At 43.1% G+C, this 27,939-nt stretch overlaps 1 protein-coding gene across 15 annotated transcripts in view; it reads left to right on the top strand.

The window, feature by feature from the left end:
- The first annotated feature begins 306 nt into the window (after window positions 1-306).
- Window positions 307-27,939, top strand: part of KMT2C (lysine methyltransferase 2C) — a 356,746-nt gene continuing 329,113 nt past the window's right edge. For 11 of the 15 annotated variants that reach the window (XM_032767802.2, XM_032767808.2, XM_075062192.1 and 8 more), the window contains exons 1-2: window positions 921-1,038; window positions 1,580-1,726. In XM_032767802.2, the coding sequence (XP_032623693.1) occupies window positions 938-1,038; window positions 1,580-1,726 (248 nt within the window). In that variant the 5' untranslated portion in view covers window positions 921-937. Of the gene's footprint in view, window positions 600-794; window positions 815-902; window positions 1,484-1,579; window positions 1,727-27,939 lie in introns of those variants that run through there. The other 4 variants (XM_075062190.1, XM_032767811.2, XM_032767809.2 and 1 more) reach the window with 4 other exon arrangements.

Raw genomic sequence — 27,939 nt, 5'->3', positions numbered from 1 at the left:
AGGCCCTGCCCCGGGGGGGAGCAAGGAGTGAGACTAGCGCAAACGCAACCCCCCTCCGCCTCCCTAAAGCCGCCGCAGCTGTTCCAGCCAGAGTTGCTGGAAACCTTCCACGCTGTCCAGATTTTGTCTCGGTCTCAGAGGGCCAAACCCTGCTCGCTCCTGTGATACCAGCTAAGCTCCCAGGCGCTCCTGAGAACATGCTAAAGAGACGCTTTGGCCCACAGTGCCCTGAACACGAAGGGCCGTGCACTGCGAGCACACACAGCCTAACTCCACGGGGAGGAGCTGCCACACACATGCCCGGGGCCACATGGTGCACAGGCTGCACTAGGTACAATCGCCATTGGGTTTTTGTATTAAAACAGACACTCTGCGTGCGTCTCGATATGTCTGCATTTCCCCTACCGATGTGTAAGGAGCACATGTGTGTATTAACCATCACACACGCAGTCTGTAGGGAGGAATGACAGCTCCGCGCACCTTGGGCTACATTCTGCTCTCCACTCCTCGGGTGTAAATGTGGATTAACTCCAGTTGATTTAATCTGGTTTACAGGGGTGCAAACGAGAGCAGAATGTGCTCCCCGTGTCCGGATCCAGGTACGTGTTTGCTTAGCCCTGTCCGTGTGTACACAGCGCCGATCCCCCCTTGGTGCGGCTCCCTGGGAGCCGCCCGCAGTCTCGGCGGTGATGAGCGCACTAGGTGTCACGCTTCGCGCCGCCGCCGCTCCGTGCTCCGAGCCCCGTCCCAGCTCCTGGGCTCCGCACTTTCCCCGCAGCCGCCGCCAGCCCGGCAGAGGCAGCGAGCCCGTGAGGTCAGCGTCGGCGGCGCGTCGCAGGGGTGTCTGTGCTGTGGGACGGTCGCTGGGCGGACGGGCGGGCCGGGCAGGCGCAGTGTGGGGCCCGCGGGGGGGAGGAGGGTGAGTGGCTCTGTGTCTATGTGTCGCACTGACGGGGGTTACACACCAGGGCAGCCGCCGCACCGGGATCCCTCGCCAGCCGCAGGCCTCGGGCTTCCCCTCCGTCCTCCTTTCCCCAAGTAAACTTCCTGCTCCCGGCCCGGCCGGGAAGGGAAGGGAGCGGGGCCCGGCCGGACTCTGCCCCCGGCACACACAACAGCTGGAGCTGTCAAAACTTCCTCTCTGCCTCGGCCCCTGCAGCCGCCCGCCCCTCCTCCGCCCCGGGGGCGCCGCCAGGGGGAGGGCGCCGCGTACAATGAAGCGGCGGCCGCCGCCGCACCCGGGCAACGCAGGAGTCGGAGCAGCCGCTTGTTCCCGGGCCCTCTGAGCTGGGCGCCCCGCCGCGGGAGTGCCTGTGTCCCCCCCCCTCGCCCCCCGGCGAGCCCGCTCCGCGGGGCGGTTATTGTGCGTGAGCCCCTTCCCCCCTCCTTCCCCCCGGCCCTCCAGATGCCGCTCCCCCTGCTACCTGCGCTGGTCGGCGGCGGCTGAGGCCAGCGATGCGAGGCGGAGGTGGAGGAGGCGGAGGTGAGGCGGAGAGGCGCATCGGGAGCAGGAGGAGCATCGGGATCCTCATCGCCACCCTCCTCCTCATCCATGTGTCTCTCTCGTCCTGCTGACTAGGATGTCAACGGAGGACAAGAGTCTAGTCGGGGGGGTGGCGGAGCCCCCCGAGCCCGGAGCTCCCCCCCCAGCAGCAGCCACAGACAAAAGACCTAGGGGCCGGCCTCGCAAAGATGGCGCTTCCCCTTTCCAGAGAGCCAGAAAGAAGTAAGTTCGGAGCGTGTGGGAGAGGCAGCGGGGCAGGGGGCCGGCGGCGCTGGGAGAGCTGTCAGCAGAGGCTCGCTCCTCAGCGCCCCCTCCCCTCTGTCCAATGCCATTTTGGGAGGGGCCCTTCTCTTCTCACCTCTTCTTTCTTCTCCTCCTCTGCCCGTTGCACTCTCCCCTCCTCCCCCACTGCTCTCGCCTTCTTCACCTTTGGCCTCCTTCTTCTCCTTCCTTTTCACTTCTCCCTTCCTTTCCCCCTCCCCCCTTTCTCTCCCCCTTTCCCCAGCCGTGCCCCTAGACCCCTCTCCTCTTTCCCTTTCTTTTGCACCTTTCCTCCCTTCTTGGGTCTCTCTCCTCCTCCAGGGCCCTCGCTTGCCCCCTATTTCAGCTTGTCCCTTGGTGTCTTCTGGCTGTTCCTTTGGGGCTTGATTTTAAAGGAAAGATTGGTCTAGCGCTAACTGGGTGACCCTAAAAACATCTCTCTCTACGCAGACACACACGCAGAAGTTTAGACAGCAATTTCCTGCAGCCAAACCAGCCTCAGAGCGTGTTTGAAAGTGGAAGCTGCTTTCTCCCTGGAGCTGTCAAATAGCCTCAGACGGGGGCTGGTGGCCCGGCTGGGGGCGGGGAGGGGGTGTAAGGTAGCAGGCACAACAGGAGGGTGGTTGGGAAGATTGTGGTGTTTTGCGTTGTCGTTTGCTGTCGCCGGTTTGCTTCCTTCTCTGGTCCCTTGCTCTTCTCACGCTTCAGGCGGAACTGAATGTGCACCGTACACTTTTAGCAAACTAAGGCAGGCTGCCCCTTGCAGCTGCGTCAACTATCAACAGCGAATCTCAGCCAAACCTAGGGAGCGCGTTGGAGTGTTCTTCTGCGTCCATATGTGGTGCAGGTGGACTGTGGACTATGTTTGGTTTTAAATGGAAAGTCCCTTTTGTGACGCGTTTGTGTGCGGGTCAGGAATGCATTTAACGTCCATGTTCTGCTGTGTGCACTAACAGATACTCTGACAGTGTATGAGTCAATGAGGACCTCATAACTTTGCGCTCATTTTCATGATGACAGTGTGCTGTACCTAACACAGTTTCATGGAAAATTGCAAAATATTTACCTTTAATAACTAATGAGAATGTGGTTCAGACGTTGGATGTTGTTAGCACACACAAATTAATGTGTTAATGGACATACAACAGTTTTTATAATTACGACATATATTACATGCATAGTGCACCAAAACTGATTCACCAGTTAGAAGCATCACATAAACTATAGCAAATAAATATGGCATGTTTTACTTACATTTTTCATAATACTCATGTGTGTGAGGTGTATTAGAGAGACAAGGTGAGTGAGGTAATATCTTTGTCTGGACCAATTTCTGTCTCTGTTGTGAAGCAGGAGTCCAAAAGGCCTCATTCCCATTGTCACAGAGAGTGCTACTTATGGACCAACCACATTCCGTTTTGGTTGTTAATGAGAGCCCCTCTAGGATAAAACTAGAATAAACCTGTTTGCTACTATTTTTAATTATGTTTATGTTCTAAATGTAATGAACTAGGCTGTGGACCATGTTGCAGGCTTAAGGTTTTAGTGTTTTATTTTTTAAGGGTCACGGTCAACTTGACATCTAGTCAATTTAAAACAAAAATGTTTTGTTAAAACTAGTTTACTAAATCTTCCCCTGAATCTCCCAGTCAGTTTTTGTAGCTTTATGATGAAAAACCTTACACAAATAAAAGTGGAAATTAACTGTATATGGGAAACTGTGAAACTGACTTTATACAAAATGCTGTTAAGTGCATAAAATAAACTGAACGCATAGAGGAAAATATTTTTGTGTGATCATTCAGTTGTGACAATCTTCTATGTTATTTGTAATACTTTTTTTAGATAAAAGTTGGATTCGTTTTTGGGGTTTTGTTTTCTGTTGCTCATAGTTTACTTTAGAGGCTTTTTAACATTGACTGTCTGGTTTTAGTGTGGGTGTGTCTTCTAGTAGCATTTAAATCATGACCCCATCCTCTTAAATCTTTGTGTTTTGTTAAAATAACACAGATTTTTCCCATAGTGGAAGTTTAAAGTAGTTAGCAGTCCTTGCTATTGTTAAGTATCAGGTGGTAGCCGTGTTAGTCTGTATCCACAAAAAACAACAAGGAGTCCGGTGGCACCTTAAAGACTAAGATTTATTTGGGCATAAGCTTCCACTGGACTCCTTGTTGTTCTTGCTATTGCTGTTTGTGTGCAGCTCAGTTGTAGACCAGAAGGGACCATCATGATAATCTAGTGTGACCTCCTTCACATTGCAGGCCACAGAACCTCACCCACCCACCCACTGACTCCTATCCCAGGCCCATAACCTCTGCCAGAGTTACTGAAGTCATCACGGGAATGGATCACTTGATGGTTACCTGTTCTGTTCATTCCCTCTGGGACACCTGGCATTGGCCACTGTTGGAAGACAGGATATTGGGCTAGATGGACCTTTGGTCTGACTCAGTGTGGCCATTCTTATGTTCTCAAATCATGATTTAAAGACTTCAGTCTTTGCATTCAGTACTGATTCATCTGTTGTACCCTTATATTTGAATACTTCTTCCAGTTTTATTTGTACATATAACATCTAGTTACATATGAAGCACTTGAGTTACTTTTACAAAAATAGTTTTATAATGAAACTCTGAATGCTGTTTACTCATGCCTATATGTCTGTGTAGCTACAGAATATTAAAAAGTGAACTAATTTAATTAAATATTTTTTAAAATACCACAATTTGTGGAAAAGCTAAGTTTAAGATCATCTGTATACTTTGTGAACAGTGAAATCTAGTGTAATTTCTTTCTCAATTATATTTCTAGTGTTAAAGGGAGACTGACAGTCAGTTTTAAGGAGAAATCAAGAAAACATTTTCTAAACCTTACAAAAATATAAATACTTATATATAAAATGTGTACCAGTGTATGAGAGCCAGAAAATGAAACTAGCTAGAGACAAAAGTGAAACTGCTTTTCATTAGCTTTATGTAATTCACCTGAATTGTGTGAGTGAAATACAAAAAGTAAACAGACAGTTCAAGATGTTTGTTTTTTCCTCCACAATTTTAATATTACTGTATGTGACTTGATGCTGCAAACTGATCCTTGCATGAGGACTTCAGTGTGAGTATGGAAAGTTTTCATGATTGTGGCCCAAAGTGTTGTGGTAACACAAGGAATCAACATTTCTAAAAATAGGGTTTTGGTGTTGGTAGTAGTTTTGCCCCAGTGTATCGCTGATCTGATGAAGACTGGACTGTTTTTAATCACCAGTGCTTCTGTAAAGAGCAGTTTCTTTTACATTATACTGTTTCAGTGTTTAAACCAGTCTAATATCTTTCAATGTTAAAATTAGCTATGCAGATGAAAAACAAATATTGAGTGAAAATAAAGTTTCCATTTTTTGTATGATTGCTTAGCTATGTCTTCCTCCTCTCTCCCATGCTTTCTGGTTAGATTAATATGTCTCTTGTAAATCAGATAATAGAGCATATGTCTGAGCACGTTCTGTACCATAATCACATGTCTAAGTCACTGTTAGCCAGTCAGATTGTTCAACCACTTTATCCCATTATGGAAAATGTTCCATTGGATAGTCAGTCTAAGTAAAAGCAGCTAAGAGTCCTGTGGCACCTTATAGACTAACAGACGTTTTGGAGCATGAGCTTTCGTGGTGAATACCCACTTCGTTGGTCTGACGTCGGACATGCATCCGACGAAGTGGGTATTCACCCACGAAAGCTCATGCTCCAAAACGTCTGTTAGTCTATAAGGTGCCACAGGACTCTTAGCTGCTTTTACAGATCCAGACTAACACGGCTACCCATCTGATACAGTCTAAGTAATGATCTAAATAAGAGCACAACATTAAAACAGCATAGCAAAAGTAAAAGGATTTATAGTTAAAGGTGCTGCCTTTAAAGAATAATATTTGAATAGTACTCAATTAGTATTATTTTACCTCCTTGTTGACATGATTTCAAATGGATGATTGAGTTAAGACAGTTTTTCCTGTATAAGGTTTGCCCCCGTGAGATGCTCAGAACCCTCAACTCTTCACAAATGTAGGCCCTTTATTTATTTTTATAGGAGCACAGAAATTGCCATACTAGTAGGGATTTACATAGTTCTATCTAAACTGGCATCCTACCTCTGGCAGCAGCTCTACCTGATGTGTCGTAAAAAGGCTAAAAATCCTCATAGTGCACCTAGGCGTTGTGCCATGTTCTGCATAAAAACATGGGAAGTTGTTTGTAGGTGATGAAGAAGGAATTGGTATACACTGTGAGGGAGGGACTCATCAGTTTTCAGTACCTTGAGAGTTTCTGCTTGTAAAGAAGTATATCAGAACAGCTTTTCTAATGATGTCATCTGAGGATGTGGCAGAATTGAATGTATAGTTATGTGAATAATATTTCCTGGGGACTATATCTTAGGCGAATAGTTATTTATTATTATCTGTGTAAGTGGCAAAAAACTTCATTAATGAACTGTTAAGGTTGCGTGGTGAAAGCTTGTACCCTTCCAGAACATCAAGTTCAGTGAAACTCAAACTTCTGAAAATCAGGGAATACAGAATTAAGATAAATGCCCATTCAACCTTGACTCCGCCCCCTAGTGTTGGCAGTCGCCACTGGAAATTATCTGCATGCATTCCAGCTGCATTCATATTGTTAGGTGTAGCTGTATTGAATGGTGGAGGAATAAATTGGAGTAGCATGGAAGAGTTGCATTCATGATATGAGAGATCCGGGTCTAAGTCCCCCCATGTGTGTGATTGAAGGAAGAAGATGTATGTGCACCTTGAGGAGCCAATCTGCATCATTTCAATACGGAATTATGTAGGTTATAGTCAGTAACAGTGCACTGGGTCTTCTTGCCATGGCTAGTGTCAGTAATGAGGTGGACCATGAGAGCAATCTGCGGATTTAATGATGAATATAAGAAAGTATAGGTTTAAGCAGTATCCTGTGTGTTTAATTTCGTAAGTGTGGTATTCTGTCAGGTGCGTAGGCTCAGTGTTTGAGTGTAGGGGAAATGCAGGTAATCCTTGTTCATTACAGTGAAAAGGCAGAGTGTGAGTATGGGCATATTGGAGCATTGCCAAAGAGGGTGAGTTAAGGTTGTGTGGGCGTTTGTTTACCTTACCTCTGTGTTTCCTGGTTTTCAGATGTTTGAGTTTTGCTGAACTTGATGTTCTGGAAGGGCACAAGCTATAACTGGACAACCTTCTCTGTGTTAATGAAGTTTTTTTTGTCATTTAACTTCATATTTTTTTTTAAACAGGAAGAGAAATGTTAATAGGAGTTAGTGGTCATTTAAATCACCTGGGTTTGCAGTTGATAAGCTACTGTGGCTAAGTAATAATCTAAAGACCTAGCTTTTATATAGTGCTTGTCGTGAGTAGCTCTCAGAAAACTTTAAAAGATTATCCCCACTTTACAGATGGAAAATGGAGGCACGGAAAGATGAAGTGACTTGCCCAAGGTCACCTAGCAGGCCAGTGGCAGAGCTAGGAATCCAAGTCCAGTGGTCTTTCTATTAGGCAACACAGTTGCTGTGTGATTACTCAGTACTCCTCCCCTGTCCTCTACATATTGTGGTAGTGGAATGGGGATAATGATCTTGCTTTGAAATGTTTGCAGTGTGCATTTGGTAACAGGGCTGATGAGAGACTAAGGATGAGATTTCTATGTCCCAAAACCATGACAGATTTATGACATGGTTGTTACATAACTTTAAGTGTGTGAGAGAAAACTGGTCTGTGTCTCTCTCCTTCCCCATACCTTGCCCCACCATTCCTTGCAACATGTAGCCTACCCCTGCATTTCCAGATCCCTCTTCCCTCCTCTCCCCATCCCACTAAACCATTAGTTTAGTTTGGCATTGTAGAAACTATTGATATGTAAGAAGTTGCTCCTCTTGTCTCCTGCCCTATGCTACTGAGTTGCATATCACAGGCATCAGTTTACTGAAGGGCCAGGTGTTACTTTAGTTATGTAGTCCAACCTGCAACCTGAGTAGGTCCTCGCTCCTACCCACCTTTTGCTGGGACTCAAACCCCTGCTTCAGCCAAGTTTCCCTAGCCGTGCCCCAGGTCCACCCTCCTCCAAACTGGGTACCTTCCCCATATACTCTGGCCAGCCCCTCCACCCCAGATCCCAGCTATTCATTTTCTGGATTTCATATGTATAAACTTACTTTACCTTCATTCCCCCACCCCATATCTCAGCCCACATGGAGAGGCAGGGAGAGAGGCAGAGACGCAGCCCAAGAGCAGAGTCCTCCAGATCCCTGGCAGGGAGTGGGGCCCAGACTCCCACACAGAGGTAGGGCTTCCGGAGATCTCAAGAAGGGGAGAATTCAGAGCTGACACGCCTCCCACTCCATAACATCCACTTCCTCTGCTACCGCTCATGTCCTTCCCCCTTGTTTTCTCCTTTCCCCCAATCCCCCCCAATCCCTACCTCTCCATTTTACCTGAGCCCCCCAATCCCTCTTTCCGCTCCTGCCACCAATTCCCATTTATTCCTCTCCCCATAATATCCCCATCCCTCACCTCAGACCTAACCCTCTCTTCCTCATTACCCTCTGCTTGCATGCCCTACTCACCCTTCCCCTCCCCTCCCTCCAACAGAAGTGTAATTTATTTAATTTTCAAAAATAATTTTGTGTGCAGATTACATTAAAAAAAAACCCCACAAACACACAACAACAAAATAACTCCCCAATCCAACAATTTGACAGAGAGAGATTTTGTGCCAAATGTTCTCTTTCTCCCTCCCCAGAGCCGGACAGCCTCTACTATGTGGCAAGCATATCCATTCTTAGCTCCTCACACCAGTTGTAGGCCATGTACACACTGCAGCTTACGTCAGTATAAATTGTCGCACTGGGATGTAATATGCCACCCCCAAGAAAAATAAGTTACACTGACCCAAGCGCCAGTGTGGACAGTGCTATGTTGGCTGGGGAGCTTTTCCTGCCAACATAACTCCTGGTGCCCCTACCCCTATTCTTCCACAGCCCCCTGCTACTCATCCCCATGTGCCCCACCCCCTTCTTCCCCAGCCCTTCTCACCTGTCCTACCACCCATCCCCATTTATCCCCCCTCCCATCAGTGCAGCCCTCAGGGACAGATTTTAGCAAATATGCCCTCTAACCTTCTCCAAGTTCCTGCCCATGGTTGGATTCAAACTGACACTGGCTCTGTCAGGTTTGAAGGACTACTGCTTATCCTCTTGAGCTATTAGGGTATGTCTACATTATGAAATTACTCCGATTTTACAAAATTCAGTTTTTGGCAACAGATTGTATAAAGTCGAATGCATGCATCCACACTAAGCACATTAATTCAGTGGTGTGGTCCATAGTACCGAGGCTAGCGTCGACTTCTGGAGTGTTGCACTGTGGGTAGCTATCCCATAGTTTCCGCAGTCTCCCCCACCCATTGGAATTCTGGGTTGAGATCCCAATGCCTGATGGGGCAAAAAACATTGTCGCGGTTGGTTCTGGGTACATGTCCTCAGGCCCCCCCCCTCCCCTCCCTCTGTGAAAGCAACAGCAGACAATCGTTTTGTACCTTTTTTCCTGGGTTACCTGTGCAGATGCCATACCACGGCAAGCATGGAGCCCGCTCAGCTGACCGTCACATATGTCTCCTGGGTGCTGGCAGACATGGGACTGCATTGCTACACAGCAGCAGCTCATTACCTTTTGGCAGCAGACGGTGCATTACGCCTGGTAGCCATTGTCATCGTACTCCTGGGTGCTCTGTTAGCTGACCTCGGTGAGGTAGGTCGGAGCACCTCGATAGACATGGGAATGACTCAGCCAGGTCATTCCCATCTTCTGCTGCGCACCCAGGAGATGATGATGGCTACCAGGCATAATGCAGCATCTTCTGCCGAGCACCCATACTCTTTATTAATTGATTATAAAAATAGGGAGAGAACTGACAAGGTAGCCTGGGTGGGGTGTGTGAGCAGGGGAGGAGGGAAGGAAAAGGCCACTTCAAAACTTGTTGAATGACAGCCTTCTGTTGCTCGGGCTGTCCATTGGGGTTGAGTGGCAGGGTGCATGGAGCCTCACCCCCACATTCTTGGGTGTCTGGGTGAGGAGGCTGTGGAACTTGGGGAGGGTGGTTAAACAGGGGCTGCAGTGGCACTCTGTGATCCTGCTGCCATTCCCGAAGCTCCATCAGATGCTGGAGCATGTCCATTTGATCCCGCAGTAGCCCCAGTGTTGCATCTTGCCTCCTCTGATCTTCCTGCTGCCACCTCTCATCTTGATCGTTCCTCCTGTCCTCACGTTCATTGGCCACTTTCCTGTACTGTGATAATGTGTCCTTCCACACATTCAGATGAGCTCTTTCATTGCGGTTCGACTGCATGATCTCAGAACATTTCATCGTGCGTGCGTTTTTTTGCTGCCTTATCTGAGAGAGCCTTTGGGAGGGAGGCTTGAAAAATTTGCAGCTGCGGGAGGGGAAAAAGGGAGAGAAGTATTTGAAAAGATACATTTTACAGAAGAATGGGTATACTCTTTCACAGTGAACAACACTATTCACTTTACATAGCATATGTGATTTTGGTACAAGGTCATTTTTTGCATCTTATATTGAGTGCCTGCGGCTCTAGTGTTAGAGATCACAGATGCAGGGATGGGCAACAGAATTCGGCTTGCGGTCAGCCATGGTAAGCCATAGTCTTTCAGCTTCTGCAACCTTCATAGAAGCAGCACCCTCCTTTCCCATACCAAGCAAAGCCCGTTGAGTGCTGCGGTTTTCGTGTTAACGTGCAGCAGCAGAAACCAAACTAATCCCCTCATCCGATTCTCTGGATGATCACTTTACCCCTCCCCCCCCGCTGCATGGCTGGTATCAGGGAAGACCCCTGCTAGCCAAATGCGAACAGCTCAGCGCCAATGGCCCCCGCCCCCCACCTCTTGGCTAACTGCGGGAAGGATTTCTTTTCAGCCACAGGCAAACAGCCCAGTAGGAACGGCCACCTCTGAATGTCCCCTTAATTAAATTCCCGTATTTCAACCAGGTTACCATGAACGATATCACTCTCCTGAGGATAACACAGAGAGATAAAGAATGGATGTTGCTTGAATGCCAGCAAACACCGGGACCATGCGCTGCCAGGCTTTTCTTGCAATGATACCAGATTACTTCCTTCTAGCAAGGCGTGGTAAAGTGTCCTACCATGGAGGACAGACTAAGGCTATTCTCCCCAGAAACCTTCTGCAAAAGGGTTTTAGAGTACCTCCAGGAGAGCTTCATGGAGATGTCCGCTCCATCCCCAGGATTTCCACTCCATCCCCAGACATGTTAACAGACTTCCAGCAGCTGACTGCAAATGCATCCCAAGTCCTCAGAGTAAATTAATCATTAAAAAATGCTTTTAAACCATGTTTTATATATACAAAGGTACACTCACCAGAGGTCTCTTCTGTGGGTTCATATCGTCTTGGGAGGGTTGGGAGGGTATTTCAGTCAGGGTGAGAAAAAGATCCTGGCTGTTGGGGAGAACGGTGTGCTGTGTGCTCTCCTCAAGCTTGTCCTCTCCTCTTCCTCCTCATCTTTCCCATCTGCTAAATCCTCAGGCATGGCTGAGAGTACCCCTTCCTCGGAATCCATGGTTAGGGGTGGGGTAGTAGTGGCGGCCCCCCCCTAGAATTGCATGCAGCTCAGCGTAGAAGCGGCATGTCTGCGGCTGTGCCCCAGAGCGTCCATTTGATTCTTTGGTTTTCTGGTAGGCTTGTCTGAGCTCCTTAACTTTCATGCAGCACTGTGTTGAGTCCCTGTTGTGGCCTTTCTCCATCGTGCCCTGGAGACTTTTTCAAATGTACTGGCATTTCGTCTTTTGGAACGTAGTTCTAATAGCATGGAATCGTCTCCCCATACAGAGATCAGATCCAGTACCTCCCGTGCAGTCCATGCTGGAGCTCTTTTTCAATTCTCGGACTGCATGGTCACCTGTGCTGATGAACTCTGCATGGTCACCTGTGCTGATGAGTTCGACTGGCCAAACAGGAAATGAGATTCAAAAGTTCGCAGGGGTTTTCCTGTACACCTGGCCAATGCATCTGAGTTGAAAGTGCTGTCCAGAGCGGTCACAATGATGCACTGTGGAATAGCTCCCGAAGGCCAATACCGTTGAACCGGCGATGTTGATTTCAGTGCTAATCCCCTTGTTGGGGAGGAATACAGAAATCAATTTTAAGAGCCCTTTATGTTGAAGTAAATGGCTTCGTTGTGTGGATGGGTGCAGGGTTAATTCAATTTAATGCTGCTAAATTCGACCTAAACTCATAGTGTAGACCAGGATTTAGTGTGAAAATTTGAAGGCGAACAATCCTGTTAACTCCTCTGCCTGCATATGCTCAGTATAATCAATTCGTTGCCAGAATTAGAGAAGCAAAATATTTTTGAAATAATGTTTTAATTTGATTTCACCCAAAGGGATGAACCAACCCTCGAGTGATTTAAGTCCTGGTGAAATGATCTGATTCTGAGCCCTGATTTGATCTCTGTTTGTGAGCAAAAAAAAAAAAAAAGAGAGAGGTTGACAGAATCTGTCAACTTTAAGGAAAGTTTTTTTTTCCCCCTGGGGACTGTATCTTGGGACCCTTTGGTCAAATTCTTCAAATTTGGATCACTACTTCTTTGTATGGCTGATGTAAACGTAGAGCAACAACTATAATTGTACATTTAGATGGTTAAGCGAGATAATTGCATCTGGAGTAGCAGAGTGTATTGCTGTGGTGCCTTCTTTGTATTTGTGAATTGGGCATTGAGTGTTCTATGATGTGTTCTGGGTGACTACAGTTTGATGCTGGAGAGTCTTTAGTTTTCCATTTGTGCAGCAAGTATCCGCATCTGCCATGATTTGCATTGATACAGTTTAGGGTTGCCCATGAGCTCTGTGCGAGATCGAAGCCAGGGATCTTCTGCATTGGCTCTTTCACAATGTTTATTTGTGACTCCTTGTGAATTCCATTCTGCTTTCCAAGCTTCATCAGGATTGAAATTGCATTGTTGAAAGTTAAATGTGTGGGTCCAAAACAGCTTACATGACTTCAAGCAGTGGTGAGGGACGTTGTTATGGTCCTGGTGGCTGGGAAGATGTTCATTTTCCACAAATCTCTGGAATTCCCAAAGGATTGTGGCATTGCGGCGAATGGATGGGGGAGCAATGTGCAACAGCACTGGCAGCCAAAGTGTTGGGGTTAACTTGAGGGTTCCAGTGATGCGTTTCATTGCAGTGTTTAGTTGGACACCAAGTCAAGTATGGCTACTTCTGGCCTACACTGGCCCGGCACAGTACTCAGCAACAGAGTACACAAGGGCCATCACTGACATCTGTAACACCGATGATTCCCAGTTTGTGCTTGCCAGTTTCTGGACCAAGTTGACCATTGCTTTATCTTGGCAGCTGCCTTCTTCAGATTATCATGGAAGGTTAGTGTGTGATCCAGCTTCACTCTGAGATAGGTTAGAGTGGGGTCATGTCACACAGTGTTGCCACAGAAGGTCACTTTCAGGGTACACTTAGCGTTTCTTTTACCAAGATGGAATGCAGTGACTGTTTTGTTTTGTGGGGATTTGGTTTGAATCTCCATTTCCATAAATATTCCTCCATGGTGCTTAGGTCCTGTTCAAGATGGACTTGATGTCGCTGAAGGTGGCTGTTTGCATTGCCAGGGCAAGGTCATCTGCATATACAAATCTGTGAGCTTGTGACCGAACTTTAATTAATGACCTCCTGGTCTTCAGAGCAACAACTCAAGCCACCATAATAGTCCTTTTCAGGGCCAAGTAACACTCCAGATAAGTTGGAGGAGCCTTGTTCCAGAATCTAACAGTGAGGATCTTTCCCAGACGAAGTGTGAGCATCTGGCATAACGCTGGTGTCCTGACACTCCAAGAAACCCATATCTCTAGTGATCAGCAGGTCAGATGCTACTGTATCCATGGTTATAACCTCACGATTAGCCACTACTATCTGAAGTATGGCCTGGCCATATACATGAAGAACAGCATCATGGATTTTGATGTTTCCCACCAACTGAAAAAGAAGCCACCAACACAACTGCCACCAGGGTAGGGCAGCTGCACAACGTGTATAAAGCCCCTAATTCAAAATGACTGAAACCAGCACTCCCAAGAGCACTAATCCCAGCTCTATACACTGGTGATTTTAACAGCACCACACTATATGGGGTTATGAAGCTGATAGTAAAGACCTTTCAGACAGGATGTCTGCGGAAGGTCTGCAACTGATCTTGGATCCAAATAGCAATCAGCTTTCCGCTCTGCTTGCTGGCAACATGATTACATCCTGGACCTCACCATTTGGATCACTAACAAAACCTTATTCCTTTGTGAGGTATACCAAATTTCAGGGCAATCTGATTCACTGTACAAATTTTAGAAGACTTAGAGTTGAGATTTAAACAGAAAGCTGTTCTTAATCATAACTATAGAGCTCTTGCTCTGCTATAATTATGGTTGTACCTAGAGGCCATGACCCCATTTTGTTAGACACTGTCTAGACAGATAACACAAAGATGGTACTCACCCAAATGACTTTACAATCTAAATTTAAAGACGAGACAGCAGGTGGCTAGGAGAAGGAGATTGGAGTGATGAGAGCATACGAGAACGATGAGGCAGTTATGAACAGTGGTGCCTAGCCATAAGCAGTGGTGCCTACCCATTGTGAAGTGTTTTCTAGACATCAAGGTATAAAGTGGATTTTAAAGAGAGATTTAAAGGGAGTAATGTAGTGACCTCAAGTATTTTTACAGAGATCTTCTTCCATGCATATGGGGTGACATCAGGTAGAATATGATGGTATTTGTCTGAAAAATTTACAAACGGACAATTAAAGATACTATTGCAGGAGTAATGGCAGGATTTAGGTAGATGATAGGTAGAATCAGAATATCTATGAAGGGCCTTAAAGTGAAGGCAAGTAGTTTGTGCATGATGTGGTGGAAAAGAGGGTTCCCATGGAAGGATAGAAAGAGAAGGATGTTGTGTTCAAAGCAGTGAGTCAGCAAGATGATAAGAGGTGGCAAGTTTGTATTTGTCAAGGCAAGAGAGGAGGAGGAGGAGGAGGTGGTTGTGATAGCTGAGAAACAAAATGATGAAGGCCTGGAAAAGAGTTTTAGCTATGTGGAAGGAGAGGAAAGGCTGGATCTTGCTGAGATTGCACAAAAGAAAGCGGCAAAACATGACCTTTATATATGAGTCTGGAAAGGGGTCTTAGTTAAGAATCACATCCATGTGATGGCGGTGGTGTTTTCCATAAAAGGGGAAAAGGTTGGTGATAAAGATCAAGAACTCAGTTTTGGTCTTGTTGAGCTTGTATTAACAGCTGGATATCCATGAAAAGTTGTAAGAATAATCTTGTGTAGGTCCAGTAAGACTCTTGAGAAGTAGTTTTATACAGTAGAACTTTGTTAATCTGCCTACACTGTAATTAGTACAAAAGTGTTTCTCTTGCCACTTCGTAGTAAAGATTTAGTAGCCAAATCCTGCAGTGAGGATTCGTTATGGTGATGCTAGTCGTGACTCCATAGATAAGCTGTATCCAGACTTCCCTTCAAAACTCTGTTTTCAACAGTTATCTAACTTTTGATTGGAGTAACAGATTTTTATTTATTTACTTTGTAATAGTATGCTTAAAATAGGGTCTGAAAAGATCTTTTCCAGAGACTTTGAAAAGTGTTTGATTAAAAATGCTTATGCATGCTACTTAATTTAAAATTATTTGAATTACTACTTATTTTGGCCCACTTTTGCAGCACTAGGTTTTCAAAAGTCCAAGATTTCACATATACAGATAGTTTTTCAGACACACATGCACAGAATGTTTGCCAGAAAATAATTATGTAAGAATCTTTTTCATTAGTTTGACTGCAGTCCGCGTCAGTGTAAGCCAGCATTTAATGATATACATGTCCGTTTCAGAAGAGCCGTAATGCAATTCTACATTTTCTCTTTGTAGCTTAGCTATGTTTCTTTGGCTCATCCCCTGCCTTCCACTTGATGTACCATTCAGACCCCTGATTTCCCCTGCCTTACTTGGGCTTTTTTACATTTGTAAATGTTAATTTTGAACATCACATTTTTAAAAAATGTGTAACTTTATAAATATATATTTAAAAAATGTAGGAGTTGCAGAGCAACATGGGGGAAACCAGGACTGCTGCCTGGCAAGCGTGGAATCCTTGTATGGGTGGAAGGCCAAACTTTGTACATCCATTGCATGGATAAGACTTAAGGATCTAAGCTTTTGATTCTCAGTTATGAGTGGAACTTGTGTAGTGGATGAATAAGAAGATTGTTGTATATGTTGGTGGTTTTGTAACTGTTTTGTTTCATGAGCAGAGTTGTTAGGATGCGTATTAGTGTGAATTGTTTTTATTTGTATGTGTGCATGAATTTGGTGTTAAGGTTGGGACTAGAGTTATTTATGTAATCGTGGTTTATGATTTCCATAGTTTTGAAAGTTTGGGTTGTTTTAAATGATGTGTTATTAAATCTTTGAAATTGTAGTTAACAACATTAACTGTTTATTGAATGTGTAGTAATGTTGAGCTTCTACAGCACCTCTTCTCAAGTATCTCAAGGAGGTTGACCGACGTTAAGGGATGATGGCAGGAATAGTCAATTTTTTATCAAGGTCCAGATTTCTTGGCCATAGTAAAGTCAAGATCCAGACTCCAGAGGAACATTTTTTACACCACAATAATGATGATGATGATAATAAGGGCAAGTCTACACTACAAAATTAAGTCGACCTAAGTTAGGTTGACATTCAGCCACTGCAGTAATTACTGCGTTTTTTTGTGTCCACACTATGCCCCCTTCTGTTGGTGGCACGTGTCCTCACCAGGAGCACTTCCACCAATTTTAACTGACCACATGGGGCATTGTGAGGCACTGACAGCCCAGAACTTCATCAGCCCCATGGCAGTGAGGCTCTGGCAATCAGCGCTGCACTCACCTCGCCTGTTGCTGCCTTTCACAGTCTGAGCTGTCAGTACTGGCAGTCAAAGGCAGCCACAGGTGACGTAAGTATAAGTAAATAAAAAGATTTTGCCATCTATTCAAATGTGTCTGGCAGTCCAGATTTGGCTCATGGTCTGGCTATTGACTATACCTGGATTAGGCATTCCAACACCCTGTGTAAAAGGGATGTGTTAGCCCCTTAGTCACAAAGGAAGACTGTGGCAGAAGTAGGAATAGAACCCCAGGGTATGTTTGTACTACAAGTGTTGCAGTGGCACAGCTGCCCCACTGCGGCTATGCTGCTGCAGTGTAGACACTTACTATAGAACAGAAGGGGTTTTTCCAGTGCTATAGTAAATCCAGCTCATTGAAAGGTGATACGTTGATCTAGAGGCATCTGTAGGGGTAGTTAGGTCAACCTAACTACATTGGATAGAGTGGGAAATTTTTCACAGCCCCAAGTTATATAGCCAGGTTGACCTAAGTTTTAGGTATAGACCAGGCCCCAGTCTCCTGACTTCTGGTCTTTGATACAGCCACAAGACCATCATTTCACCATGCGTTCTATGACATGGGGGAGTCTTTAAGAAAATGCCAGACTTCTTCAAGTTATACTAACAAACATACTGTGGTACATCTATTAATACATTATGAAATATCATCGGTTATTAAAACTATACTACATTTGTCAAAATAACAAAACATTTTGTGATACAGTATCTTTGCCTTTTTTTAGTTTGCTCGCTTACTGAACTGAATTAGTAAGTAACATGCAATGGAGGCCTCCCAGTCACTAGTAAAAATGAGCGGGTTTCTACTGTATTTCAATAATTATCTCCTGAACTATTAAAATCTAACAATATGCTTTGGATTTTTCACTGTAGTTACTAGAGAGATGTCATGAGGCATCACCATTCATATTGTGGTTCAGTCATTGCTTAGTTCATCAGATGATGTAATAAAAATCAGTTTTGTCATTTGCTGCAGTGATCACTCTGGAAATGAGTTTCTAAGAGCACTAGTGCTTTCTTGTAAAAATAAATTTAAACTGGATAGAGAAGAAACATAATTTTAAATTTCAGGACATCCATTTAAAAACATAGACAATGATGAGTAATGCACTCAGACTGAAACATGTGAGTTGTTCTTTAACTCAGTCACATGGTACTTTGAGATTGCAGCTCCTAAGGAACTTTGGAGAAGTTCCTATAATTCTGAGCCATGTTGTATTTGTTGAGTTATTTGATTAAAAAAATTGCAATGCTGTAGTATAAATAGTGCATATTAGTGAGTAGTGTCCACTGTTTTGGGAACTCTTATAATCAACTATGTGCACTACAGTACCTAGGTATAATAGAACAAGTAAAGGTAGACCTAGCTCAGTTCAAAATATTTTTGCTTTTTGCATATTTATCTCTCTTCTTTAATTCAAAATGTATTTAAAAAAACAACCCACACGTTATTGCAAGCCATCCCAACACTGTATGCAAGTGCTACTATGCAATATAATGCTTCTTATAAGATTCTAATTTTTGTTGGTTGGGACCCTCCTGTCTTGTCTTTTAAAAGGGGCTATTCCAAAAGTGTGAGGATGCTTTTATGAGGTTTCATTAATAATAAAAGTTAACTTGGTACATGTCATAATTAGCTGGTATCAGGAAGAAATTGAATGTAGAAGCAATTTACTTCTTCCTCTTAGTTATTTTTATATCCTACTCATGACTGTGATATCTAACCACTACATGACATCCCAAAAAGAAAAGGTGTTTTTCATAAGATTATGTTCCCTCCCTTGTTTCTGCCTGTCTTTCCCCTTGTTAGTGTGCATCTTCTCTGCTGCCACATCCTTAGTTCCTCTCTTCTTCCTTTTTTGTATGAGAGCTTAGTGAGGGCTTCTAGGACTTTCTATTTATTTTCCTGTTCTTTTCTGTCTGGCTCTGTATCATGGTGACACACCTTCCTGCTGACAAGGACTTGGAAGCGGCTTCCTCCATAACCTATCTACGCTATCCCTTCAGTTGGCCTGAGGGGGTGACTAAAGATCCATATGTGGCATTCCCTTCCATGCCCAAGCTTCTGATCATGCAAACTTTTAGGGGTGATCTGCACTGCAAAGTTAGGATGGCTTAACTACATCACTCAGGTCTGTGAACATTTCCACACCCTGTGTGATGTAATTAAACTGACCTAAGCCCTGATTTAGACACCACTAAGGTGATGGAAGAATACTCTGTTGACCTAACTACTGCCTCTTAGAAAGGTGAGTTTACTTCAATGATGGAAGATTCCTTCTGCCGCTATTGTAATTGTCTACAGTGGTAGAGCTGCACTACTGCAGCTATGCCACTATAGCATTTCTAGTGCAGACATACTCTTAACAGGATGGAAGAATCCCATGCACTGCTACAGACTAGGGACCGAGTGGCTAGGCAGCAGTTCTGCAGAAAAGGGCCTAGGGGTTACAGTGGACGAGAAGCTGGATATGAGTCGACAGTGTGCCGTTGTTGTCAGGAAGGCTAATGGCATTTTGGCCTGTATAAGTAGGGGCGTTGCCAGCAGATTGAGGGATGTGATCGCTCCCCTCTATTCAACATTGGTGAGGCCTCATCTAGAGTACTGTGTCCAGTTTTGAGCCCCACACTATGAAAAGGATATGGAAAAATTGGAAAGAGTTCAGCAGAGGGCAACAAAAATGATTAGGGGGCTGGAGCACATGACTTAGGAGAGGCTGAGGAAACTGGGATTGTTTAGTCTGCAGAAGAGAAGAGTGAGGGGGGATTTGATAGCTGCTTTCAACTATCTGAAAGGGGGTTCCAAAGAGGATGGATCTAGACTGTTCTCAGTGGTGGCAGATGACAGAACAAGGAGTAATGGTCTCTGCACTGGGGGAGATTTAGGTTAGATATTAGGAAAAACTTTTTCACTAGGAGTGTGGTAAAGCACTGGAATGAGGAGGTGATGGAATCTCCTTCCTTAGAAGTTTTTAAGGTCAGGCTTGAAGAAGCCCTGGTTGGGATGATTTAGTTGGGGTTGGTCCTGCTTTGAGCAGGAGTTTGGATTAGATGACCTCCTGAGGTTCCTTCCAACCCTGATATTCTATGATTCTGTGTGCAAAAATTTACTCTTGGGAGTAGACTTGTTGAGGTCAATGAAGCTGCTCATATGAGTAATGTTACACATCTGCCTGATGTTTGCAATATCAGAGCCTAAGGCTATGTCCACTGCAAAAAAGATGGTGTTTTTTTCCATCAGCGTGATAATTATCCTGCTGCAAAATCCTAGTGGAGACAAGGCACTGTAGTTTTTACCACAAGGTAGCTAAGTGAAGTCAACACTATATCCTGCCCATGATTGACCTTGCCTAGCTACCTCATGGTAAAACTGTAGTGCCATGTCTCCACTAGGATTGTACACTTGCACAGCTAACAAATGGCAGATACTTGTTGGAAAAAATGGGCCTTTTTTTGTCAGTGAAGTCATGGCCTAAGTGAGCTGCTGCTGCAGTGGTCCTCTTCCCAGCAAAGCCGGAGTTTGAACTTGTTTCAAACTGCTTCCATCTGGGAAGTTCAGCTAAGGCAGAATGAGATGGTTCATTTATTAAGCAGTGTTTCACGCCAAGAGCACATTATACCTCTGCTTTATGAACTTCACTGGCTGCCAGTAGACTTCTGGGTGAGATACAGGTTGTTGTGTTTGACCTATACATGACTAAATGGTTTGGGACCTGCTTTACTGAAACAATGGCTGCTCTCCCCATGTGATACACATGGCAGCTGTGATCATCCATGGTGCTCAGACTTCATGCCCTCTGGTCAAAACGCAAAAGGGCTGGCAGGATGGAAACTGTGTTGGAAACTACATTGATGGCTGTATTAATTGTTGGGAAAGTTTTATTGTTCAGGAAGTTTTTTCGTACACTTAACAAAATTGAATGATTGTAGTTATTTTCAAATGTATGGAGTTAAAGAAAGGAGCAAATGGAAACACATTTAGATAGGTAAAATGAATATTTATTTCCACTAGACTATCAGTTCAGCTGCTTCTCCTTTCACTAATTCCCTCCCTCCTAATTCCCTCATTCTTTTCTTCTCTTTTGTGCTTTACTTTTTTCATGTCCCCCTTTTTTGTTCTCCCCAATGACACCTCTCCGACCCCCCGAATAGCCATGTTGCCAACTCAAAATATTTGGTGTTTTTCTTAAAATCCCTCCTCCTGGAGCTCTGTGATTTGCTTGAGAATCTCAGCTTTCATTTAAAAAAGAATAATGTATCTAGCTCTCAGGTTGGAGGAGAAGAATTTAAAAATAAGAATCCTAGGGGCTCCAAAATCAGTATGCAAATAAAAGTACCCAGCATTTATTTTTAAAAAATAATTATTTTTATGCCAATTCCATATTTTTTGTGTGGCCTGACTTATGAAATTTGAATGCTTGGAATTGACATACTGCCACAGCACCTGTACCACTCTGCTTGCCCAGTGTTTTCCAGCAGCAGCAGAATGAAACTGACATGATCCTCATCAGTTCTCCTTTCATCCTGCTGGGGAAACACTGTGCAAGAGTTAATCCTTCTCTGGGCTGTAGGGCATAAGCGTGGGAGAGAGAGCTCATAGCTCTTTGGGGAGCTGTGGTGCCAGGGAGGGGGTGGAGTAACCAAGCCAGAAAGCACCCGAGGTTCCAGCCCTCCAAGCTACAACTCCAGAATCTGTGTGGGTACGATTTCACATCTCTATTTAATGCTCCAGTGAATTTCCAGACCACAACCCTTGCAAAGTCAGAGAATTATTCTTGAGAAGAGAATGGGAAGGCGACTAAGAAGGATTTTAACTTGTGAGGTTTCCAGCAGGCTTTTCTACCTGTATCTCATAGGGAAAACTGTAGAAGAAAGTGACTGCGTCCAAAAACTGTGAAAAACAAATTCATAAAATAAATGTTCTGTAAGGAAAGTTGTCATCAATAAAATATATTTCTAAAATCTTCTATGTAACATTAAGAGTCAGATTGTGGCTGGCCATTGCTCTGGGGCATAATTTGGGAGGAGAGTTGAGAGCTGCTTCTTCCCTTCCATGTGCCCTTGAATAGTGGGAAACCACAGTGGTACTTCTTCCTTGCATTCTCTGGTAGTGCAGGGATTTTTGCCAGCTAATACAGCTTGAGGTGTAAGCCTCTCTGAAAGTGAGGAGGAGGCAGGACCTCTGGTGGTGTGACTTTGCACTGTACCATTGTGGGCCTGTGCCATAATCTCACAACCTGGCCCTAAACTATAGTGCAGGCTAAATCATTAGCATCTATTGTAAAGGGACTTGGGGGACAAGTTTTGAGACAGATATCAGGGCACCGGTTCACAAAGGCTGACTGCACAATCATATCTACTGAAATGTGCTCTTACCTGTGGTATTAATAGCCCTTTACATTATTAAAATTTGATGTAGTGACTTAAGTACTCTATATTCTCTCTATCTACATAAGGATTAGGACACACTGTTAGAGTAGTGCGGAGAAGTTTTTGTTGATGTTGGTTTATGTATCCATTGTGTTTCCAAGCAAGGGACTTCAGTCTCCAGGCTTATGAATCAGGTATCTTTAATAAGGATTTAGTTTATTTAGAACTAGATGTAAAGAAAACAGAAAATATTTTGAAATCTCATTTACTTTTCAACATCTGTGCTGTCTGTTTTTGGATTTTACTCATCTTGGGTACTGTCTTGATGGGCAAAAAAGTGTGTATGTGTTTTCTCAATATTGTTAGTTTAAGGCCTTGTCTAGACTAAGATTTAAGGTTTGATGTTAGTATGTGTTAATTGACGTGTGTTAAAAATCTAATGTAAGCAAGGAATGCTGCTTTTAACATATACTACACTGGTGGAGTTAAAGACTCTAAGGGTATGTCTATACTGCCCATGTTGCAGTGTGGCTATGGCAGCACTGTGACGTGGGCAGCATGGACATGCTTTATCGCTGGGGGAGAGCTCTCCTGGCGATTTAAAAAACAACAGCAACAAAACCTCCACCCCGAAGAAGTAACTTTATCGCTGAGACTGCGGCTCCTGGCAATAAAGTGCTGTCTATACTGGGACTTTTCAGCGCTAAAACTTTTGTCACTCAGGGGTGTGTTTTTTCACACCTCTGAACGACTAAAGTTTTAGTGCTGAAAGTGGCAGTGTAGATGCAGCCTAACTTGGCCACGCTAGTACAAGCTAAAGTATAACTTGCCTTATTTTGACTGGAGTTTTAGAAGGTATTTGTCAGTTTCATCAAACCAGCTAACACAATTTAACAACATGCCTTTAAATGTTAGTCTAGACTAAGCCATGAATTCAGGCTGACACATGTGAAGTTGTGTGAGCTGAGTGTGCTGTAGCCTAGGGTTCCTTTAGCCTTTAACATGGCCAACTAATACAGCTTCATATATGTTAGTGTGCATTTTTAAACTAGTGTTAAGAGGGCTTCTCAGTCATCGAAAAATAACCTCTCTTTTGCCAGTGAAGACACAATGTCTCAGAGTGAAACTAGACTGTTTTATGAGTAGTTAGTTTCAACTTCAGGTTCTCATGCAGTATTACAATTTTCTAGTTAAAAATGTTAAACATTTTCTTTCAGAGCTTTTTAAGATGATGAAAATATTGGTATTTTCATAAATGAACAATAGGTGCCCTGATTTTTGTTGTTTGTACTTGTCTGAGGTAGGGAATAAGTAATTTGGGACAAGGTTCTTTAGATCTTAAGTGTTTCAACACTGTGTATACTTACAGAGCTATGTAAATTTAATTGTAAACCATTTGGAGATGTAAGCTTTTTGAATATATTTTGTGGTATGTATTTACCAATGTCTTAATTACTTTATCTGGTCAATTTTTCTTTGCTTTCCTTTAATGTAAATGTTTTAAAATAATTTTAAAGTATTTTAAAATTAAGTTGATTTTAAATTAAATTAACCAAGGACAGGAAGCTAATGCTGAAAAGCCAAACTCTTTTCTTTTTCTTCTTCTCAGATGTTAGAACATGAAATGTTATGCTGTACCTTCACTCTGTTGGAAAGGATTCACCTTCCGTATGGATTTTGATGGGGAAAAGGCTTACAATATTTTTATGAGAAAGTCTTCTTCCTTGCCACCCTTTTCTTGCCACTAACCCTGTGGTAGCTAATCCAGTTGTCATTAGTCTCTCTGGTTCCACATAGGCTAGAAAATGATCTGTTGTTGATAATGGTTGTCAGAAATGGCTCCCCCTTACCACTCCATCTGAAGTGGTATTGAATAAAGGTCAGCTGCTTACCTGCTAGTGTAATCTAGACAATGATGTCTGCCGCCATTTCTTCAATGCTGTTGAAAACATCATGTTCCACTGGGGTCTCCATCATGCTTTCTGTAGCAGTGTTCAAAATAGTCTTGCCCTGTCTATGCTAACAGATAAACCATTCAGCATCAGTTGAGGGGAACCCACTGTTAACAATTATTGTAAGCAAGAGTCACTCCCCTATTGCGGTCTTATGTGTAGCCTGTCTATTCCATCTCTTTCTCTCCTTTTGCTCCTTCCTTTCACTTGGTATTTAAACTCCCTCTTGCGTTTATTTCCCCCCTTCTGGAGCACCAAGTAACTTTAATTAGCACTATGCGTGCTGTGCTTTTGCACAGAGGAGCTTTCCTGCAGCAGCACTAGCAGGAGTGTAAAACTGACACAGATCACAAGATCCTTGTCACTTCCATAGTGGTTCTGTGGGAAAGTATTACTATGTATGACCCAGCTCTGGCAGTTTACAATTAGTACCAGGTAGGATGTTCGTGTTAGGAGTGGGTAAGGGAAACTATGAGCTTTGTGCAATCTAGCACCAAATTTAAAGCTTTGCAGTGTTTGGAAAACCCTGAAAAGTACACTACCAAACCACAATGGGGTGTATGTGATACAGCTAGTTCCCTGCTTATTGGGCATGTTTAATTTAATTGAAATAATTAACCTTATTTTAACCAGACATATTCTGTGCTACTCCAGGACCATTGATATCACTGGGTGATAGGGCAGAATTTGGCCCTTTTGTATTTAGAGAGCTATTGCTGTTCCTGAGCCTGCACCTTGTTACTGTTTTAAATTCTAATTAATGACATGATCACTAGAAATGTATCCAAATTTAATGGCTTTAAATCACACTTATGTTGTTATGTTACCATGCATATATAGTTAATACATAAAATGCACTCCTTGACTCTAAAGGATAGTACCGACCTGTGTTGGGCCCAAAATGTGATGTATGTCAGGATTGTAACGATGTGGAGAATTTCATTTGGATACTAAATATATTTTTATTCGGTAATTAATTAATTTTCAAAAGTATGATTATTCCCTCTGGTCTGTTAGTTATCACTTTTTTGTCAGAAAAGCTATATTTACTGAGAGAGGAGGAACAAATGGAGTAGTAGCATAGTAGTCTAGTAGGCTACTAAATAGTAACCCACATCTACATTTTAGTAGAATAGCAAACCTTAAGGTGAACATTCTTTTGATCTTCTTTGCTACTCCCTCCCTTTCTCCTTTTCATACAATACAAATGTAGTGTTCAGTGTTGAGTGCATATTCAGGTAAAACTCTAACTGATAAATATGCTCTGGGAACTATTTTGGGAAAGTGCTATGTTCTGTGTTAAACAGGAGGTCAGAATAGATCAGAGGTTCTGAAACTGGGAATGGCGAGATTATTACATGGGGGGTTGCGAGCTGTCAGCCTCCACTCCAAACCCCACTTTGCATCCAGTATTTATAATGGTGTTAAATATATAAAAAGTGTGTTAATTTGTAAGGGGGAGGTATGGCACTCAGAGGCTTGCTATGTGAAAGGGGTTACCAGTACAAAAGTTTGAGAACCACTGGTATAGATGATCACAATGGTCCCTTCTGGCCTTGGACTCTGTGACCCTATGAAGTCAAAGAGTTAGAAAATAGTGTGTCAGTAAAAGTTTTGAAAACATTGGAGTCTTGTCTGAATGACAACAGTCTGTTGCATTCAGAGTACCTTTTAATATATTGTTTTTATTATAAACTCTATCACCAAATTGTACACATGCCTAGACTATGATAACGAAGTGACACTGCTGTAAACCCCATCTCCTTTCTATTTTTTTCATTTTCACTGATAGATTACAGTCTGCATTTTAGACATGAAACAATTTGGGGCAGGGGCCATATCTTTTTTGTATTCAGAGGCGTGTTTAATGCTCTCCCTGAGTGCTATAAAATAACATTCCAACATCTTTAAAGTTTAAATAAGAGTTACAAAGTTCAAATAAAAACAACGAGGAGTCCGGTAGCACATTAAAGGCTAACAGATTTTATTTGGGCATGCCCAAATAAATTTGTTAGTCTTTAAGGTGCCACCGGACTCCTTGTTGTTTTTGTGGATACAGACAAACACGACTACCCCCTGATAAAGTTCAAATAAGAATAAAGGGAGAAAAGAAGTTAAAATACACGAGGGGGAAAAAAGAGACACTTCCTAATGAGATTTGAAAATAGATGAATGTTTTGGGTTTATTTTTCTCTTCTCTTTCTCTTTCTTTTCTTGTTTGTCAGTCTTTTCATTCTTCTTTGTCTTTCACTCCCATTGTCTTTCTATATGTCGCATCTCATCTTTTCTTTAAGGTTCAGGCTGGCAGCTGCTGAAGAAATATAGTATCACTTATTTCCAGAAGAACTTTATTCTCAAAGCCTACGTTGAGTAAAATTGACTAGCAGCCCAGTCCTATGTCTTTTAATCACAAGTTGTCCTACTGGTTTAATTGAGTAAGGGCCATAGGATCAAGCCCTTGTGTTGGAGGATCAAAACCAGCTAATCAACAGCTGTGCAGGAGTGTAAAGTTACTCGTATTGTCCAGCTGCTGGTGCTGCTTTTTTTGACGATGTCACTTTGGTTTGGGTGGGAAGGGGAAGAGGTAGGAATCTCAGAATGAACTGAAGATGGCCTCCAACGTGTACATCGTTGTAAATCTCAGACACTGGTACAAAAACTCAAGTCAAACCACTGAGAAGTATGATGAGTTATACAGTAGAACCTCAGAGTGATGAACAGAAGAGTTACTAACTGACCAGTCAACCACACACTTCTTTTGGAACTGGAAGTATGCAATCAGGCAGCACAGAACAAAAAAACCCCCAATACTCGAGAGTGCTGTATTAAATGTAAACTACTTTAAAAAAAGAGGGGGTGGAATTTAAAAAAAAAGATTTGATAAGGTAAAGAAATTTTCTGTGTTTGTTTCATTTAAATTAAAATGGTTAAAAGCAGTATTTTTTTCTGCATAGTAAAGTTTCAAAGCTGTATTAAGTCAGTGTTCAGCTGTTAACTTTTGAAAGAACAACCATAAATTTTTGTTCAAAGTTACTACCATTTCAGAGTTACGAGCAACCTCATTTCCCAAAGTCTTGTAACTGAGGTTCTACCATATTGCAATAAAAAAGTAATGCAGGTGGAGTCAGTATTTGTCAAACGGTGAAGGGAAAGCAATTTTTATTGTCAAAATTTTACAGAAAACTTTTAAAGAAAAGATGGTATAAATAGAAATATTAATTTAATGTGCAGTATTAATTACTTAACTCATAAATGCACACAAAACCTTATAAGATACGTGTAAAATAAGGGCCTGATCCTGTGATCCCTTACTGCTAATGTAGTTGTCCGATTGAGTTCAGTAAGACTACATATAATTGCAGCAATACAGTTGGTAGTAAGATTTTCAGGATTAGACTACTAGAGACAATAACTTAACTTTAAAGACCCATCAACTTCAAATCTAGTCAATTGGGGGAAAAAAAGCAGATTTGATTAGTATATCTCTCCCTGTATCCTGCTGCCATTTTTTGTAAACTTATGATCACTCTTTCCTATTTTTTTCTTCTTACCTGCTGCCTTGTGAAAGATCTATTGCAACCATAGGTGAAACTGACTATACCCAAAATGCTGTCAAATGCACAAAGTATAGAAACTGCGGGGAAAAGTAAGGAAATATTTTTTTCTTATTTTTCAGTTTAGTAATTTTGGGGGTGTAAGTTGTAACAGAAGGCAAAATGTTTTCAAATGAAAATGAGACAATTATGTTTTATGATGTTCCTTTACATTTGCATAATCATATACTCTGTATAGCTTGATCCTTCACTGCTTATGTGGTCACTCTC

Source organism: Chelonoidis abingdonii, chromosome 2, assembly GCF_003597395.2.
Source record: "Chelonoidis abingdonii isolate Lonesome George chromosome 2, CheloAbing_2.0, whole genome shotgun sequence".
NCBI classification, from domain to species: Eukaryota; Metazoa; Chordata; order Testudines; family Testudinidae; genus Chelonoidis; species Chelonoidis abingdonii.
This window is presented reverse-complemented; position numbering and strand designations above follow the sequence as displayed.